At 46.6% G+C, this 20,689-nt stretch overlaps 1 protein-coding gene across 3 annotated transcripts in view; it reads right to left on the bottom strand.

Moving 5' to 3' along the window:
- The window catches only part of DAG1 (dystroglycan 1), a 49,193-nt gene that overhangs the window by 7,454 nt on the left and 21,050 nt on the right, over positions 1-20,689 (bottom strand). For all 3 annotated transcript variants that reach the window (XM_040246936.1, XM_040246937.1, XM_040246938.1), the window contains exon 2: positions 7,970-8,371. In XM_040246936.1, coding sequence (XP_040102870.1) covers positions 7,970-8,305 — 336 coding nt within the window. In that variant the 5' untranslated portion in view covers positions 8,306-8,371. The remainder of the gene's footprint in view (positions 1-7,969; positions 8,372-20,689) is intronic.

The raw sequence follows: 20,689 nt of genomic DNA, 5'->3' as shown, positions 1-20,689 counted from the left end.
GCAGACTGTGTAGCTTTATTTTGGTTATGGAAATGAATTCTTTCACTACGGTCTACCCACAGCTTTAGACATGTGGGGTAAGCCAAGTCAGAAAAACAGAGCCAAGTCACTCCAACCTGCACCTGCCTTCCCTTCTGCAAATTCTCGCTCCTTGGAGTCCCAGAGCCCTGGCCACAGGGCAGGTGTTCCTCCCGGATCTAGAGCCCAAAGCAAACAGTTCCCAGTGTCGTGGGTCCTCCTCAGAAAGGAAGGAGAGGCACTGACGTGCACAGACTAAAGTCCATGCCTCTCTGAGCGTCTTGGTGCTGCAAACATCAGACCCAGGCCCCACTTCGGCTGGCACTGATTCATTTTAATAGAGGGGCCACAGGAAGCAAAACAAATCCAAGTTCCACCAGAAGCCTAGCCAAGACACAGGTAAGCTGGCCCCTATGCATCTTCAAGGCCATTTTAGGGAAAGTCCCTGAACTGGGACGTCTGAAAATGCCTGAAGGTCTGGCAGTGTCCACGTCCCCAAGGATTCCACCAGCTGCCCCTCCCTCTCAAGGGCCCTTAGTCAAGGAAACGCTCTAAGATGCAACACCTGCTCTACCTTGACAAAGCAGGAGGCCCCCTGGCCCAGTCCACGGGAACTCCGGACATCTTCCCCAGCTTTCAAAATTTCCCAGTTCCAGACCGCTTTTCCTCTTAGGGCCTGAGGGTGAAGCAGGATATGAAAGTTCCTTCTCAGAGACACAGCGCCTGTTGACAAGCCAGAACTCATCTCTATAATAACACCCTATCCAAGGGGAGCCCCATCTTCAGCAGCTCTTGGCTGACTCCCAGCTGCAGGCAGTCTGAAGCTTCATCCAGCCTCAGTTTTCTCATATCTAAAAACAGGGAAGATGCCAACCTTGTGTGATCACAGGACCAGGCACACGCTGGATTCTGTCAGGGCTGGTCCCTGCCCACCCCTCTGGGCTGAGAGAGGCCACAGCACACACTGTGAGGCTCACAGCCACAGGAATGGGTCCAGGGTGTGTCCAGGCTCCACTCCCTGATTGTCCTGCCCAACTGGCCTCGGACCCAGCAGACACTGAGGCCTTGTCTCCCTGCTCATAGCCCAAAGCAGAAACTCAAAGCATCAAAGGAGAGCGGAGAGGCCATAGGAAGAGGAAGCCAGGACCCTCTAAGGGAAGCAGGCCAAGACTGGGGACCCTCAGGGACTTGCTTACGTGTTAAGACCTGTTTGCTAAGAGTGGATGAAAACATCAAGGGGGCATGGGGGTGGGGATAACCCACTGTCAGTGACAGCCCACAGCCAGCACTCACCTCCTCTAAGTCTAAAACGCGTGCGACTGATCCTGGCCCATTTGCACATGAGATTCTGACTATCCTTGGAATCCCTCGTTTACTCGTATAGAAATTTCTGTCCTCACTGTACTGTAGCCAGACACGACTAACCCCTAAGAGCTGCTAGGCTAGGAATGGCAGGCAAGAAGCGGGAGTCAGAGCTCTGTGTGAAGCGCTCCTAGCAGCAGCACATGTATTTAGGGTGACAGGCTGTCCTGGACATGGAACTCCCCCTACCCCATTAAATGCCAGCACAGCCTGAGAGTAAGGAGACCTGAGGCAATGGGAACAGGAAAAACTGCAGGAGGAAGCCTGACTTGACATCACAGGCTCCAGGTCACAGGTCACCCAGAAAGAGCCAGAAACCTCATCAGTTTCAGCAACCCTCAGAGAGACCACGCTTCTGAGATGGAAGGTAAGCCCGGCACGGAGGAAAACAAGATCTTGAACAGCTATACACCCAGTTTTAGAGGTCTTGATCAATAAAGTACATCCAGAAACACTGGCATCAAATCACTGAATCAAAATCACAAAACCTGAGTAGACCCACAAGGAGTTCTGAAGACTACCTGCCCTGTGGTGCCGCAATTAATCACCACGACCAAGGGCTGGGGAACTACCAAACAGGAAGGTGTCGGTCACGTCTCAGTCTGTACTAGCAAATGACTAGTAACTGACTTCCTGTTCAGTTCTCAGACATTCTCTCCAATTGCTTATCTGGTGCCTTCTCTTGCACAGTAGCCTGTCAAGCACACAGTATGAAAAAAAGACCTGTGTTAAACACCATGCAACATACGTAGAGTCTCTCAATCCAAATCGGTATTCTTCCACACCTAGAACAAGAAGAAGTGTGCAGAGGAGCTTCTATTACTTCGCGCTTCATCAAAGAGCAGGTATCTGCCCACAGTCTGGGCCGCAGAGCTAGGCAGAACTGAAAGACAAAACTGAGGAGTTGGACTCTCACTAGGGCCTAATTAACTCTTATGATCGCTGACTCCTAAAACCAAGAAAACCTGTTTTATCATTCAGAACCCACCAAGTGGTATCTTATCCATGGAGATGTTACGGGACTTATAAACGGCAAGCAAAGACTCCAGAAAGATGGATGAGCACTTTCATATTCATGTCACTTGGAGGGGCTAATGACAGCCAGCAAAGAGGGATCTTAGGAATTAAGTATAATCAAGAAACTTCTCCTTATTTGGTGAGAAGTCCCTGACACTACAAACATTTTGGAGGGTCCTCTGGCACCTTCCAACCAGCACCTGGAGCCAGGACAGTCCCAGGGGATCGGCCTAGGCCCTTCCCTGAATACCCAACTGATGTGCCAGGAGAGGGTGTTCTCAGAGGCCCATTTCACAGGGGCACAACCTGCTGCCCTGTGACACCATAATGCTTGGGCCCCTGAGCAGCCTGCCCTGGTTAAGCCCCTGCCTTCCCTCAGACCTGGTCACTGGCTCCTGGACCCTGCAGCCCCTCCCCCTCAGAAAAGCTACAGACCACCTGTCTATGGCTGGGAACCGCAGGCAACACCCTGAAGGTACTGGCACATGAAGCGACTGTGCGGTGGGCTCCTGTGCTGCTCGGGGTGAAGGCAATAGTCCTTCTGATGGACTCGGCTTCCAGTTTCTGGGCCCCCACCCCCTCACGGCACTGACTCACGTTCAGGGTGAGCCTGTGTCTGGCCGTGGACTATGACAATGAGACAACTCTGCTCTGCGGCCAAGCTCAACTTCTGCAAATGGTGCACATGGGCAGTCACGTGGCTAGGCTGTGGGGAGATGGCACATGCCAACAGGGAGAGCCTCTGGCTGGAGGTCAAAGGGCCAAGGCTTTGCCCCCACATAGTGGCAGGAACCAGGGTGGACACACTTTGCTTTGCTGAAACACAATCATTGGTCCTGCTGCGTGACATTCAAAGCTCACACCAGAACACGTCCAATGCCACAAAGGCCAAGGCCACGGGATCATATGTTGAATACAACTTGTTCAGCCTAAAGGGTGCCCCTCTGGTCTGAATTATGAAGCATTTTACCTGATGTTAACTGTTCTCATCTAAAAAAAAAAAAAAAAAATTCATCATTTCCCCCCCAAACTAAGGGACAGCTGAGCATAATTATAACCGCTAGTAAAATTCTCAGAATCAGTCCATCAATCCAAAGCCCTGAGATCAACCATTTTCACTCTGTCGTGTTCTTTCAGTCATCATCAGTAATTTTTCTTCCCCCTAAAACATAGAAGCCTATATATTCAGTAAGTATTTGAGCTGATGTGTCTGGGCAAATGCCATTCTGACGACCCACCCCCAAGGATGCCTTCCTTCGCCAACCCGCATTTCCCGGTGCGCCCTCTTCACAAGGGAGCCATTCAGGGCCAGGGAACACCCACTCGAGGGCAGGAAGAAACCGCAGTTCATCTCACGCAGGCGGGCTGGCCGCAAAGCTCTCAAGCATCCAAAGAAATGCTCCTTTCATGAGCTCCCCTTCCTGGCCAAAAAGAGTGGCCATTGTTCTGCGGGGAACAATTGGGGGCCGATGCCAGCGACTGAGAGCACCGTCCCAGGAAGGGCTGCTCCCAGTCTGCCGACATCTTGGGCTGGGAGAAATCCCACATTGTCTCCAGACAAGGAGACTGAAGGGGAGCAGGGACGAAAAGCCATCCTTGAGGGCACTACCAAAATGAAACATCCGAGCGGGGCCCCAGAGGGGCAGCCCAATCGTTCTGTGCTGTGCGACGCAGAGACTTCCGACTGCCCCAGAGAGGAGGGGTTGCAAGGTCTTGTCGTATAATCACCTTCCTCGGCCACTCCTGCCTGCGTGCGTGCTCAGCCACTGCAGCTGTGTCCGACTCTTTGCAACCCCAGGGACTCTAGCCCTCCAGGGTCCTCTATCCATGGATTCTCCAGGCCAGAACACTGGAGTGGGTTGCCATGCCCTCCTCCAACAGATCTTCCCGACCCAGGGTCTGAACCCACGTCTCCTGTCTCCTGCACTTGGCAGGCAGCTTCTTTACCACTAGCGCCACCTGGGAGGCCCTCAGCCATCCCTACACTCACTCAACTCAGGACAGGCGCCCTTAGGGAGCCGGCGCCAATCCTGTGGGAAGTCTGGAGGGTCACTTACACTATGGCCTACTTGAACAGCCCCAGAGAAGGCAAAGCTGGCTTCTGTGGGACCTCTCCCCACAGGACCTGAGAAATCTGCCTGCGTCGGGGTGGAGGAAAAGGGCCCCAGTGCTGAAACTGAGCCTGAAAGAGGTGGCTGTGCCCGTGCTGACAGAAGAGAAAAAGAGCCAGCGGCCTGGGGTGGGTCCTGAGCTTGGCGTATCTGTGGGGCAGAAAGGGGCTGCTGTGCTGAGACATGGCATGCACAGGGCAAGGGGAGAGAGGAAGCCAGAAGCCAGATCAAACAGGACTCAATTCTAAGTGCAGGGGGGATGGGAGGCCTGTTCTGAGCAGACTCGAACTTTACAAAGATGTCTCTTGCCTCGGTATGGAGAACAGACTGAGGGGTTAAGAACAGAGGCAGGGCGCCTGGGAAGAGGTGAGCAAGTGCTACTTTGGCTGATAGCAATGTTGATGGATATGACTTGGAGGTCACCCCAACAAGCCTCCTTGGGACCAAGATCTGAAATGTTCCTCACATACCCAAGAATATTGGGCAGCCATTAAAAGTTAGACTCCCAAAGAATACTTAAATAACAAAGGAGAAAAACTCAAAAGTACAGTGAATGAAAAAAGGTTAAAAAATATGATTTCAGGTCTGCCTAAAATGTCTGTGTGCCTATGTGACATGGATACTTGTTGATGAATGCAGAAAACGACGTACATTAGTGGTAGGAACCACCAGAGTTTTTTTCCCCTCTCTTCCCTATACATTTACACATTGTTATTTTAACGGCATGAAAAAAACTCCATTACTGTAAAGGCTTTTCAATACTGTTTTACACATAGGGAAACCAAAGCTCCAGGAATGAAGTCAAGCTTTCTTTTTTTATTATTAAGATTTTTTTTTTTAATGTAGACCACTTTTAAAGTCTTCATTGAATTTGTTACAATATTGCTTCTGTTTTCTGTTTTGGTTTTCTGGCCGCAAGGTATGTGGGAACCTGGCTCCCCAACCAGGGATCCAATCCACACCGCCTGCACTGGAAGGTGAAGCCTTAACCACTGGACCACCTAGGAAGTCCCTGAAGTCAGGCCTTCTGATCTGATTCCCACCCCATACAACCTTGATGTTAAGACTGTTTGGGACAAAGAGTCACACAGTTTCATCTGTTTTTCTACAGGTTAATCAGCTACTAAATGGTCTGCTTTCCACAGATAAATATGCTGAGATAAAATCCTGTTTTCCTAATAAAATCTCTTTGCTCCCCTGGTGAGTAAGCCTGTTAAACATCTCTCTGCCAGCTACAGCAAATAGCCAGCTCGCTGTATCAACTCAAGGCAACTCTGGTCCAGACTAATCCATGTACAACATTCCAGTGGCCAACAGAACAAGGGTAATCAATCACTATAGGGTTTGGATATTCCGAAGATGAAATGTGATGCTGGGTAAGAAATGTACTTCCAAAAATGCCATTCTTCATCTAATAGTGAGACTAGAATCTGGCTTACTGGGCTATTATGAAGAATACAGGGAAACCTTTTGCAAAGACTCTACAAGCCAGAAGGAGCTGCACGGAAGTGAGCTAGGATCTTCAGAAGTATGACTACCTCTGAGAACAGGAGGCCACCTTAAGAGCAAGCTGTGACCTAAAGAGAAGGGGCCAAAAAGGAAAAGGAAGAGAACACAAGGAGGGTCAGGGGAGCAGTGAGTCTGCCCAGATTCAAAGGGGCAGAGACACACCTCTCACTGCAAAGAGTGGTATGGAATTTGTGACCATTTCTAATCTAGATGCCCTGGGTTTGTGGGACAGAGAGGGGCAAGCTGGTGAAGACTCATTAGAGCTCACTTTGCTTTGACCAACGGAGTACAAAGGAAGTTCCAAGCCCAGGCCTTAAAAGATGGGCAGCTTTTACTTCCTGTATCTTGGAATACTCAGTCTTCCAAGGAATACCTGTACACAGGTACAACCAAGCTATTGTACCTGTGAGGAGATCCAAGGACCGTGGAAAGGTCTACATGGGGAGAAACCAAAGACTTTGATGGGCAGCCCCAGCTAAGCTCCTCATCAACAGGCAGCACCACCTTGCCAGCCATGAGTGAGCCTCATGTTGGAAATGAGTCCTCCAGGCCCAGGTGAGCCACTCTAACTAGTGCGGCAGAGATGAGATCCCCAGATGAGCTCTAAAGCCCTGAATTCTTGGCCACGAAATTGTGAGCAAAACCAATTTTCCATTTCAAACCACAATTTTTGATGCTTTAAATATACCAATAATTCTCCAGGACACTATGTGTACGCAGAAGTCTAAAATACAAAACTGATATAAAAACTACCATAACAAAGTATAGATCTTGGAATATTTTTAATTCATATTCAAGTCATGTCTCTGAGCAAAGTACGCTACAGCGCAAGGGCCAGAAAACTATGGCCATGAGTCAAATCTGGGCTGCCATCCGTTTTCGTACAGCCCATGAGCTAGACATATTTTTTGCCATTTTTAAACGATTGAGGCGGGGGGGGGGGGGATCAAAAGAAGATACAGCATTATTTGACATGTGAAAATTATATGAAAGCAAAATTTCAGTTTCAGTGAAGTTTTTAAAAGTACAGTTTTACTGGAACAGAGCTACGCGCATTCGTGTGCACAGTGTCTGCGACTGCTTTCATACTGCACTGGCCAAGAGGAGGGGCTGCAACAGAAACCATACAGCCAGCCAAGCCAGAAAAATACTTACTCTCTGACTTTTTAAAAAGTAAGTGTGCCGACCTCTGCTCTAGGGAGCTGCGCATAGCCTGAGGGGTGTACCCCACCCCCCCCCATCCAACCACCTTGCAGACTCACTCAGGAGCTAGGGGAAATTCCATAACCCTAAAGGGATGGTCCTTCTTCACAGAGAAGCTTCCTGCTGCACCAAATTTCCATCCTTCACTGGCCATCTCTCTTCTGTTACTGAGATCTCAGGCTCCTTTGTTCTCTGCTTGAGAACAAAGGAGATGAGGCAAGGCTGAAATTTATGTACTAATTTTGGGTCTTAAGGGACTGAATATATTAGTAAACATAGAACACCCAAGCACAGCAAAACTCTTGATATTTACTTATACCTTGTATTTTTAAAATATTTTCAAAACATTTAAAAGTTCCATATCTCTTGGGTTAATGAAAGGAGACAGCTTCCTTATACACAAGCCCTTCCATCAAATCCCTAACTTGATGACCAAAAAAATCTTCCAGAGAACAGATGTAAAAGCCTTTTAATAGTGACACTCTCAAAATGGGAGTCAGAGTAAAGGTTTCAGATGCTACTCTGAGGAACTTGGGGACCCTCTAGTGAATGTCAGCAGCTGTCCCTCTCTTAAGGAAGGAACGCTTAACAGGTCCTGAAAGAACTGAGCTCAGAATTGCCGGAAAACTGAAAAACTAAACTTCAACTAAAATAACCTGAAACTAACACTAAAATCAAAACTAAACTACAGTTGAGAATTCTTCCTCAGTTACAGAATTCTTCCTTATTACAGTTCTATCCAGTCTCACCTTGATGATTTCTCCACTGGAGGCAATTAAATCTGTTGGGATGGTCACTCGAAATGAGCGTCCAACGACAGCCGTGCCATCAGGAATGCCGACCACCGTGGGAACAGCCTCGTGGAGGTCTGAGAGTGCTGAGTGCATGGACGCCTCGAGCTGGTTATCCCAGTCCCTGGAGACCTCCGAGGGTTCACTGGGCCAGTGGGACTGAGCCATAGCCACGGACAACAGAAGGAGAAAGGTCCTCCCCCAGAGGGGAAGCCACGGTGATGGGCCCACAGACATCCTCATCCCCGGTTCAAGTCTGTTCAGGCAGGTAAGTCTCTTCAAGAAAGGAAGCATGCGACGTGGTCCCAGGACTGGGTCCTCACCCTCTGCACACCTGCTCCATCTCAGAGCACCCAGAGCCTGAAAAAGAAGAACAGACTCAGACTTCTGCAACTTCCACGGTTTCCAAGTTGAGCACAGGCAGTTAATACCCTCTAAGTGTTCCTGCCCAAAATATCTACCCTGAGTTGGATTAAGTCTCCCCCCGCACGGCCCAGGGTAAGAGCCACCAGCTACACGTGACTCCTGAACACTGGAAACGTAGCTGGTCCATTAAGTATAAAACACACAGCAGATTCTGAAAACTACGTATAAAAAAGGAATGTACAATATCTCATTAATACCTTAAAAATATTGATTGCATATTAAAATAATATTTTGGATATAAAAATATCTAATAGAGTTAAGTAACTATTAATAAATTGTACATAATAAAAATATTAAATACATAATTAAAATTAACTCCACCTGCTTATTTTTATTTTTTTCCATATGGCTGCCAGAAAATATTAAATGACATAGTGGATCACATCATATTTTTGTCGGGTACTGCTGCTCTATACCTAACTTCCAATTTATAAGAAATATAGGGCCATGAAGACACAGATAAATCTGGAATGTATGACAGGATCTTCTACAAGATAACTGATCTGGTCTTTCCAAATGCTGACACCTCTAAATATAAGGGGACTATTCTAGATTTAAAGACTGCAACCAGATGCAGTGTGTACATCTTGACTGGACCCTAAACTTACTTTTATTTTTAATTGAATTACAGTTAAATTACAGTGTTAATTACTGTTGCACAGCAAAGTGACTCAGTTTTACGTATATGTGCATTCTTTTTCATATTCTTTTTAATTATGGTTTACCACAAGATACTGAATACCATTCCCTGTGCTATACAGTAGGGCCTCGTTGTTTATCCATTCTATACATACTAGTTTGCATCTGCTAATTCCAAACTCCCAATCCAACCCTCTGCCACCTCCCGCCAACTTGGTAACCACCAGTCAATCTTCTATGTCCCTGATTCTATTTCTGGTTCATAGATAGGTTCATTTGTGTTGGAGTTACTTTTTAAAAACACACACACAAGACCAGCTCCCAAAGGGATAACTGACAAATTCTGTATGTGGGCTGGACATTAAATTTATTGTTAATTTTCTTAGGCGAAATGATGGCAGTGTGGCTTAATAATATCATCCTCAATTCTGAAGTATTTAGAGATGAAGTGTCAAAAATCTCTGCAACTCATTTTGAAATGGTCCACTGGGGAAAAAAACGTGTGCATGTATACAAAGAGATAAGACAATGTGGCAAATATCACAAATACTTTTGGAAAAACTGAAATACCAAGTATTTGCACAGAGGAGTGTGGCCAACTGCCCACTTCTTACACCCCCAATACTGTCTATATTTGCACTCAGTGCTAGTGAACAAAATTTACTTGAACTCTCTTACTCCCCACACCCAGCAGTGCCTAAAACCCTGCACATTGTCCCCTGTCTGCATACCAGCTTCAAGCAGCTCATGACCTGCACTGTGGGGCTTTCTGGGTGCCCACAGATGGCCACAACCTTCACAAGCAATTTCCCATTCTGAAAAAGGAAGAAGCCCTGCCCTGAGCCAAGCTGTCTCGGGGCCACGTGATACTTTCTGACGTGGGTAATGAAAAGTAAATAAAAATGCTGAAGAAAACAAGGTCACTGAAACAGCCAGCATACTCTGAAGTCAGTGTAAGTCCAAGCCAAAGCCCAAAGGATTTTTTCAATGTTGATTTTGCTATTCCTGTTCTTATTTTTTGAACTAAAATTCATGAGACAAAAGCCAAGATAGTATAACAATCCTGAGGGCTGGAAGTCCTATCCTACCAAACCAAGACTTATCACGAAGCTACTGTATCAGGTGGGGCAGAGCAGACAGTGGACTCCGGAACCAGTGAAAGTGCAAGTTGCTCAGTCGTGTCCGACTCTTTGCAAATTCATGGACTATACAGTCCATGGAATTCTCCAGGCCAGAATACTGGAGTGGGTAGCCTTTCCCTTCTCCTGGGGATCTTCCCAACCCAGGGATCGAACCCAGGGCTCCTACATTGCAGGCGGATTCTTTACCAGCTGAGGCACCAGGGAAGCAGAGGGAGAGCCAAAACCAGCTCACAAAGGAGATGTTCAAAGGCGCCAGGACAAGTGGCCATCTATGTAGGAAAAAAGTTAGGTTCTTCTGTCATTTCTCCATCGAAAACAAAACAAATCCCAGGTGGATTAGATACATAGTTGTAAAAAGAACTCTGAAATTTTTAGAATATAGTAGAATATCAGCATAAGGATTTCATTTTTAAAAGATATCCAAAAAAACAAAACTTAAAAGAAAAAAGACAAATTGGACTTTCACTTCCAAGAAGATGAAGGAGGTGTATTTCTCCTTAGTTTCCCACTAAATACAAGGGAAAATTCTAGACACTATATAGAAAAAAGAAACATGAGACTTTTTTTTTTAACATGAGACTCTTAAAAAAAGTCATAAGAAGAAGTCAGAGCAGCTAGGGACCCCAGGATTCAAGGAATGATAAAAGTAGTGAGCTCCCTGGGTCTTCTTTTTGACTCATATATCCCAGAATTGGGAGCTGAAGAAGCTGGCAACCCAGAAATGCCAACAGATGAGGCAAAAAACATCCTAACAAAAGTCTGTTCTCTTTAGCCAAAGGAGCAGGAAGGGGGTAGGCTAGCAAGACAGAAAACATTTAGACAATAAAAGCTCTATTTGAGCCAAACACCGCAGAAAAAAACTGTGGCCCTACTCCTACCCATGCTGGCGAAGGCCAAGTGGGGAGCCTAGACTTCCACCCTCAGGAGGCTGTAATAAGACCCCCTAATATCTCCACTGCGGAAGGCGCTGGGACTTTCATCCCCCACTGGCCAGTAACAATGTACCACGCTCTTCCTCCAGACTCACGGTATCAGTGGAAACTACTTGGGAACCTAGACTTCTATATATTCCCACCCAAGTAACAAGCAGCAGCCTCTCCCCTTCCCTGCTGGATGGTGTCAGAGGAGGACTGGTGCAAGTCAGAACTTTACAATCACTGCTCAGCAGTGGCGAGGCCCACAGAACTAGAACTCGAGATCTTTGCTGCAGTGTGTAGCTTTTCTCGAGTTGTAGCAAGTGGGCTCCAGAGTGCCTGGGCTTAGCAATTGCATTTCAAGGGCTTAGGTGCCCCATGGCATGAGGGATCTTATTTCCCAGACCAGGGATCAAACCCAAGTTCCCTGCATTGGAAGGTGGATTCTTAACCACTGGATCACCAGGGAAGTCCCTATTTATGTAATGTTCTTGAAGTGACAAAATTTTTTTGAGAACAGATTAGTGGTTGCCAAGAGTTAAAGAGGGAGTTAGGACATGAAGGAAGCAGATGTGGCTTGAAAGGGTAGCGTGATGGATCCTTCTGGTGATGAAAAGGTTCTGTATTTTGACTATATAAATATCAATATCCTGCTTGTAATATTGTAATATTATTTAAGATGTTATCATGGGGGGAAATATGTATGGGTAACGGGCATAGAAGATCTCTCAGTATTATTTTTAACAACTGCATATGAATCTACATTAAAAAAAAAATGTTTTAACCTGCCCCCTAAAAAAAGAAATCGGAATCAGAATTTTAAATTTCTGAACACTAAAAGGATACTATAAAGAAAGTAAAAAGGACCAACCACAGCCTGGGAGAGAGCTTTTTCAGGGCATACAGTAGCTGAAGGAGTCCTATCGAAATATATCAGGTACCTTAAAACAAAAAAAATGGGTTGAGGACATAACAAGTACTTTACAGAAAATCTGAATAGCAACAAACATACAAAAAGATGCTCAACCTCACTAGTCATCAAGGGAAAGGAAATTAAAGCAACGTGAAAAACACGTCCGCCCACCAGACTTGCCAGCAGGAATAAATGCCGTACTTCTCAAGGGGAATACCAAATAACTATGGACTTAGAAGCCGGGGTCCTGCAGGCATTGGTGCCAAGAACAGCTTAACTCCCAGCGAGGTCCTCTGCCAGGAAAGGCAAGGTAGGAAACACCCAGACTCTCCAACAGCTGGTGTTCACTGCACCCTGGGTGGAGGTCTTCTCCTGAGACCTCATAAACGGCCCCAAATTAAAAGCTTTTCTTGAAGCTCTTTTCTGTTTTCATTTGCTAGTTTGCTTTTAAACATCTCCCAATTTCTTAACTGTCTGGGCTTCTGTACCCTTTTTACAGTTTATCACTTAATTTTTTTAATTTTCTGGATCTTCTGTTTTATACTATCTTAAATTGTAACATTAGAGTTTCTTTTACTGTTCCATAGTGCTTTCTCCAATGGCCTTTTCCTTTCTTATACATAGTAATTATTATTTAGTAAATGGTGCAGCTTAATCAACACCCCCACAACACTGTAAGTTGTGGAAGGCAAGGGCGGGAATGCAATCACTGATATATGCCAAGCACACACATAATATATGAATGGAGAGGATACAAGAGGTGTTTTTTTGTTTGTTTTTTTAAATTTTGTTCCCATGTCTTCACTCTTCTGTGCATTACTTTTCTATTTATTAGATCCAGACGATCTTTTACTTTTCTGATCTGATTCTCCATTTAAACATTCTCAGCTTATGTGAAAACAAGCCAACAGTATGAGACACACCCTTTCCTAGCAGGAACACAAGCTCAGTCTGCTATCTGCGGACACATGACGACACGGGGTATCTGGTTCATGAGCATGACTAAGTGCCTGCATTTAGCAAGCGGGCAACCAGGGCACAGCTCCAGCTGCTGCTGTATGGTGGTTTTCCATGTTCTGGGGAGAGAGGTCTTCTTGAAAACTGGCCTTGTATCGTTCTGATACTGGCTTCCTATAAACAAGGGTCAGTCTCCCCGTGCTAGGAACTTGTCAGGCTGGATCCAAACGCCAGGATTAGGACATCCCTCTGGGAGGGTTTTACACAGAGTCATATAATAGGTCATGAAGAGGTGGAGGCACTACAGAGATCCTCCTCCCCATTTTTCGGAAGCAAGGCCTAAAAGAGAGGTAAACACTCAACCATGGTCACATACAGCCTGTGGTCAGAACATGGTGGGAGGAGAAGGTGCCCAGGAACCAGAGAAAGACTACGGTCAGAGTCATCCAGTCTCCCTGACACAGCTGCTCATTTCAGCTGCACATACACACTGACAGGATACCCTCTGGAACCAGGAAATGCTAACAGTAGCCCAAGGATACGTCTTAGCTGAACCCACCACCATGTGGCTGATAGAGGCTGCCGAAGCTCTCCTGCTGAGAAATGGGTAGTGGCTTTGGGCAACGTATTCCTCTGTGCCGGCCCCCAGTGCAATGTCCACCACCGAGTCTGAGCTGAGCACTGCTCCAGACCCCAGCAAAACCCAAATCTGTGAAGAGGACCTTCCCAGAGCCCGGGTGAAGCCCCTGGCACTCTGAACACCTGCTCGGCCAGCCACAGCATACAGTGTGGGAAATGGGCACACTTCCTTTCTCCAGCTGTGACGCTGGGGCCTCTCCAGTGATGGGCAGAAACAGAAAGGCAAGTTTTCAGCAGTTGTCTATAAAGTGGTGTCCTTTGTGAAACAAAATGCGGCCAACCTGCCTTGGAGGTAGGTGCATTTCAAGTTGACCACATCAGGCAGCAGGGACACAACTAGAGAATCAACAGCAATTACTTGATGACAGACGGAGGCAGAGTTCACCAGGAATGAATCCTTCTGGCTCCCTCCTGTCACTAATCCCTATCTCTAGGCAAATGAAGCACGTGGAGGGGGTGGGCAGAGCATCCTGTGACCCTGTCCAGACACACCTGGATCCCTGGGAACTAGACGACTCCCTCTGGAATTCCAGCCCCAGCAAGGAAGCACTTCTGTTCCACTAAGGTCATCTCCCAGACCTGCAAGTACCACAAACACAGGAGGCTCAGGCAATAAAAACTTTCCACTCAAAAAACTCGAGGAACAAATGCATACATCGCACTAACACAATTCATAGTGAACTCAATGTTTCCTCACATGCAGGAAAAACCCACAGAGAATGAAACTTTAAAATAATTTAAATAACATCTCTGAGAGAATGGCTCCCTCCTTCATTACTTTCTAGGAATGAAGGAAAAGTTGTGGGATTCAACCCATTATTAACCACACAAAATGAGGCAGAGGCAGCCAACTCCACCACTGCCAGGAACCCCTACATCTCCAACAGCTACTTACCTAAAAATAGTAGCTCCGCTTCCCAGTTGCTACCATTCACCATGGTAATTAAGACATGTAAGGAAAATGGGGTTTGTCTTGTTAAAACCAAATGAAAGTAATAACATTCCATGACTTTATTTTAAATGGTGAAAAGGAATAATCTTAACTGAAACAACCACTTTAGGTTCCATTCAGCAAGAAGGCTTTTGTCCAGACACTCCCAAGTTAAAAGTAAACGTTACATGTCTATTATTAATCTAAAAATCCGGGAGAGTTAACCAGTTTAAAACTGCTCAATCTGACTGCCAACAAGATGTACTCAACACAGTGGAAAACAATAGTGTGAAGTCAGTGTTTACTTGGGTTTTAAATACCAAAAAGATGGGCAGATTTCTCTGCTCTGAATTTAAAACAGGCCTTTTTCACACCTTGGTCAGATAAGGAAGGCGCTGAGCCAAGTCACTGGTGAAGATGCAAGGTGTCACCTTCAAATTGTTTACAGCGCGCAGGAGGCAGGAGAGGTTCCCCTGACACGAGGCAGGTTCCTGTCTGGCCTGTGTGCCATGGGGGCATCACCAGAGGTATGGGGGCAGCCTGGCAAAGACAGCAGCAGGGAGCTCAGGAATGCACCAAGCGTCCGGGGCCACATACACAGCCAGAGACTTAAAAGTAAAAAAAAAAATGTGGGAGGAAAAAATGACCACCTGTGAGAAACAAGCACTATTCAACAATCTATCAAACAGAAACACTATGTGAACACCTTTCTCGCTCAGAGAACTCTTGCAGACGTTCAGTGATCACAGATACCAAAAGCGGAGGTCCAGGAAGGGCAGTGGTTTCTGCTGCCGGTGGTGTGGTTTTCTCAACAAAGGCAGGAAGGAAGTAAAGGTCTTCTACCTGGGCACAAACCCATTCAGGTGCAAACACATCCCAGAGGAAGGGGAGAAAGACAAGGTTCAGAAGCCAGGGCCAAATGGCCATTTCTCCACTGGACTGTGATTTCAAACCTGGGTAGATTTTTAACATCCTATGTGATACAGCTCACGGAAAAACCAGCTCCTTCTACGCTCCACTGAACTCCATATGCTGCTGTTAAACATTACTCAGTACTCAAGTGCACAGTGAAAACAATTAGGATGGTTAAGTTTTCTGCTGTTTATCACAATTTTTAAAAAAGTTAATGGTTAGGGTGGCAAACTTTGTTCTATATATTTTACTATAATTATAAATATTTTTTGAAACTCCACATCACTCAAGAGTTACACCAATTAGACTTTAGGAAAAACACTTATATGAGCCTTAGATCAACTTTTAATTATTGATTAAAAGTGCCTCAGGCAAATTCCCTGGCAGTCCAGTGGTTTGGGCTCTGCGCTCTCACTGTCAAGAGCCTGGGTCCAATCCCTAGCTGGGGAACTAAGATCCCATAAGCTGTATGGTACAGCCAAAAAATAAATAAAAGTGCCTCGGGTAAGGGACCAAGGCTGGAAAAGGATAAACTGAGAGCCCAAACACAAGGACCAGGCCTAACTGTCTGGCTGGCTGCAGCAGCTGGACTTTGCAGGTGGGGTAGAAGCAGTGGATTAAGTGTGAGAGGTGGGTGGCCAGACCCAGCAGAAACAAGCAGGAATGAATTACTCCATTCACATACCTTGTGGCATCCAAGAACCCAATTAAATTACAATCATTCCAAAACAGCCCAACAACAACTAACACTTCAGCGCATGTTTACCGACTACCTACCCCGTACTATGCGTGAGGCTTCATTTGCTACGCACATAGTCTTTCCAAGTTTCATACAAAAATAGTCAATTAAGATTTACATACATCACTAATAAGAGGCAATAAATGAAATACTTATATGTTATACACAAGAGGCAATAAACTAAACACAAGTGTTTTTTAAGTAGCTGCTTACTAGAAAATACAGGTTGCAATGATACCCCAAACTTCCTCTGGCTATCCAACCCATCTCAGGACAAAGGCAGGGCTGGGATAACACTGTAAGGGCAGGATGGCTGGGACCTGTTGGGTCAAGGCTGGACGCCAAGGGTTGCCCAGAGAGGAAAGGGAGGAGCAGAGGTGCCCCTCCTGGAGGGGTCTGGGGCCGCATAGGCTCTGCCGCCCTCTCCCCCACTGGCGCCGAGCACCAAGCAGGCCCTCAGCAGATACCAGGGTATAGCGACAGGGTTTCCACTGAATCCCCAAAATGATCCACCAAGCACAAAGCAAATAATCATCTGACTTCACACTTTGAGGGCTTCCCTTGTGGCTCAGCTGGTAAAGAATCCCCCTGCAATGCGGGAGACCTGGGTTCGATTCCTGGGTTGGAAAGATCCTCTGGAGAAGGGAAAGGCTACCCACTCCAGTGTTCTGGCCTGGAGAATTCCATGGACTGTATAGTCCATGGGGTCCCAAAGACTCTGTTAGACATGACTGAGCGAGCGACTTTCGCTTCACTTCACACTTTGAAGTTAAAAGCTGAGCTTTCTGATATTTGTTTCCACTGTTCTACAAAAGACTAAAAATAAGTACCCTGACTCAAAACTAACATGCTAATTAGGCTTCAGTGAATTAAGGTTAGAAAAAGATAGTTGACTGCTGGCCTTCCTGACCTAACTAGCTAATCAGATTTCAGAACAGAGTGAGATGAAATATCTCGGAGGCCCCAGCCACTACCAGCTCCCTCCTCAGGTCCCACATTCCTGCAGCCCCCTTGACCCTGCCAGCAACTTCTCAATACAGGCGTCAGGAGCCAGACAGGGGAATCCCGGCACAGCCCCTGGGACTGGGAGCTCTTGCACCTCCACAGGAAGATGCCATTGTTCTGGGTGTTTATCTAGGCAAATACGCAACCTTCAGCATTAAAACTATGACCTGGGTGGGAGGTAGGAGAGAGGTTCAAGAGGGAAGGGACATATGTATACCAATGACTGATTCATGTCGATGCATGGCAGAAACCAATACAATATTGTAAATCAACTATCGTCCAATTAAAAAGAAATAATTATAAAAAAATAAAGCTATGACTTGCTTTACACTATAATCTTTTGGGGGGCCACATTCTTAAGTCCTGACCATCAAGAACATTTGAATCACGCCAGAAATGGTCAGATCAACAAACCTTGTTTACAAAAGGACAAGACACAACTAGCACCCACTCCATTTGCTCAGACTTTCTCGCTCGCAGAATTCCTTCCCTCCCACATATGGCTCTGTCTAGTTGGGCTTTCTACCTACCTCAGCCTTGCCACAGCTACAAAATCTAAATAATCACAAACTTCTCTGGTCGGTTTTAGAGGTATGCTTCCAAAGGCTGGAGCAAAAAAAGTCAAAATATGGCTCTGCAGACTCTGGGAACCCATGCGCTGGAAAGCCACAGTGACTCTGACCAGGCAGTCAAGCAGTGAACAAGACCAATGCTGAGAAGGTTATGCCATGCGTGACCTCAGAATCAGGCCTGGAGTGGAACGGACTTACATCTGGGCTGAACACAGCTGAAGAAACCCCTGAAGACACCCTTGTCCTCACCTCCCACTGCTTCTACCTCCTCATTCTGCAGGCTTTGATCCCTCCCTGAGCACAAAGGAAGAAGTGGGTGTCCACTCAGTAGTAATTATTTGGAAATTCCTTCCTGACTTTTAGAACCCAAGGATTCAAAATTAAAAGCAAAAACAGATAAGGGGAGGACAAACGCAGAGGACCGTCTGTCTTATCAAAAGGGTGCAGACACAATTTACCTCTTCCCAAGTACTGGGGGGACAGTAGTGGCTACCAAGTATCGTACTTTTCAGCAGTGACCAGCCTTTCCTGATGCACGAAGGTGTTGTTTTCTTCTTCTAAATTTCCAAGCTGGGCTACCATCAAGCAAGAGTGGACTCCCACAGCACGAATGAACAAAGATTCCCACCAGCCCATAGCTTCATTCTTCAGATACTCTTCACATATTCTTTTCCCAAGGATCTTCAACTGGCTTCTAATTCGAACACCAAGGCACCCTGCACCCTTCCCAGGCTCTAGGTAAATCATTTGTGCTGGGAGCTAATGGCCCCTTTTATAAATGACAAGTTTATTTCATGTCTTCTTATTGTATACCAAATCCAGTGAACCTTAAAAGTTCTGTGGTCTTAAGAACAGAGCTAATCAAGAGTCAGGAACCTCTGCATTTATCTTACACAGGGATAAAGCAGACACTGTGAGGGATTCATGGCAACACAGTCCTTCTAACAGGCTGGCCCTCTAAGAATCACAGGGGTAGCTGCTGCCACCCAGCAGAACGTCCTTGGTCAGGAAAGGAGACAGGAAGGCAGAAAGGTCACAGGTAAAAGAGAAAGTGTGAGTAAACTAGAGGGAGCTCTGTTTCTATCTTCTCAGACCCAAGCTGCCCCCCCCCGTAGAGCCTGACTGCTAAGAGAGGACTTGGTCTCTGCCTCTCCATGTGTCCCGTCACCTAGTTATCCCTTGATAAGATTTCTGTACAGGAGAGTGGGCGAGGCAGAGACAAGACAATCAGGACAACAACCAACAGGAACCAGAAAGAGTGCCCTCCACACCCTGTTCAAGCTATTCATCCTAAGGCAGCAAGCTGGCTGGAGACACTTCAGTGCCATGAGAAAAAGGCCACAAAGACCACAGTCCTCACTCTCTAGATGCCTCCTGTAGGTCCTTTCTGGGATTTCATTGACTGTTACAATGCAAGTAGATGTCTCACCATGAGTGTGACTCAGAACTGGACAGGGAGCAAACGGAGCCTCAAGCTCCTTGGAGATGCTTCTCATCCGAAGGGAGAGAGCAGCCCTCCAGTCCTGTGCCAGAATCACTGCCCGGATCACTGAAATCACTGTCTGCTGTATTCAGCCAATGAGCAGAAGAAAATCTTGACTTCTTTGTGACAAAGAACTAAGGAAAGGAAATTCACCAGTTACCAGGAGCATTTATCTAAAGTGTAGCTTTTTTGTTTTCCAGTCAAGCTCTCTTTATAAACTCATACTCCTCAGACACCTCAAGTCACTCAAGCTCTCTAAGGCTAAGAAGCAGGAAGTCACCCAGCATGCTCTTGACACCAGAGTTGCCACCTCTCGTACCTCAAAGATTAGTGCAGCTGCAAACTCGAGCAGCGGTCTCTCAGAGGGTCCACCCTGTAAACGACCGCAGCTAGTTCAAAGAAGAAAAATTTAAAGCGTGCACATGTTTTTTGGTTCACCTGCAATGCAACCAGGGACCTCAGCTATCTCTTGCTTTTACAGACGATTCAGTATTTGATTTTGACACTGACCGTGGAGCCAGGAAAGCAACAAGGCCTGAACCTCAACAGGCATCTGAGACCCAGTGAACACCTCACACAGGACTGGGTGCACCTGCCTGGTACTGATTACTCCTCTGTAATCACATCCTGCGGGATGACCCACAGCAACGAGTAGAGGGCCTGGGCAGAGGCCTGTAAGAAGTTAGTGCACAGCAATTATGGGATGGGGCACAACAGGCTTTAAAGGAATCACACTCGAAACATTCTCAAGGAGAATGGACATGTTCTAACTTCACCTACACCTTAACAGGGAAGCAGTGGTCCTGCCCAACAGAACCTCAGATGTGGCGATCCTCTGGGGATGGGGCAGGAAAGAAGTCAGTGGTTACCAAAGGTCGCAGCGGTCCAGAGTGGAGAGCTGCCAGCCTCCTAAATGCTGCTTCCTCGGGAAACCCACCCACCTCAACCTCAGTCCTTCATTAACCAATTAACCCTTCACTATGGCTTCCCTCCTTTATTAAATCCTCAGAATAGAGACAGCCCAGGGGCCGTATCTGATTTGTTCACATCGTCCTAACAATGGCGCAGGGGGAACACAGGCTAGATCCAGGTCTTCCCACGACACCAAAACCCACCTGGGAGGGCTATGTCAAAGGCCACCTGACACCTCGATGGACACCGCCGTTACTCCAAAGCTCTGACAACAGATGGAAGGGCACAGCCTTGTGGAGCTAGGCTTCAGGCAGTCCACAGCCCGGAACAAGGCTCCCTGGCATCCATATTCAGCTCTATCCTTCCTTTTCAGAAACTAGCTCAGTGGTTCTGCTAATTTCTCTAACAGTTAAGCAGAAATAAATTATTTTTGAGCAGGTGAAACCTTCTTTTATTTTGTTGCTAAAGTCCATCTCACTCTGTTAATGCCATGT

The sequence above is a fragment of the Oryx dammah genome, unplaced genomic scaffold (genome assembly GCF_014754425.2).
Source record: "Oryx dammah isolate SB20612 unplaced genomic scaffold, SCBI_Odam_1.1 HiC_scaffold_9, whole genome shotgun sequence".
Taxonomy (NCBI): Eukaryota; Metazoa; Chordata; class Mammalia; order Artiodactyla; family Bovidae; genus Oryx; species Oryx dammah.
The sequence above is the reverse complement of the archived record's forward strand: the minus strand, read 5'-3'. Positions and strand labels throughout refer to the sequence as shown.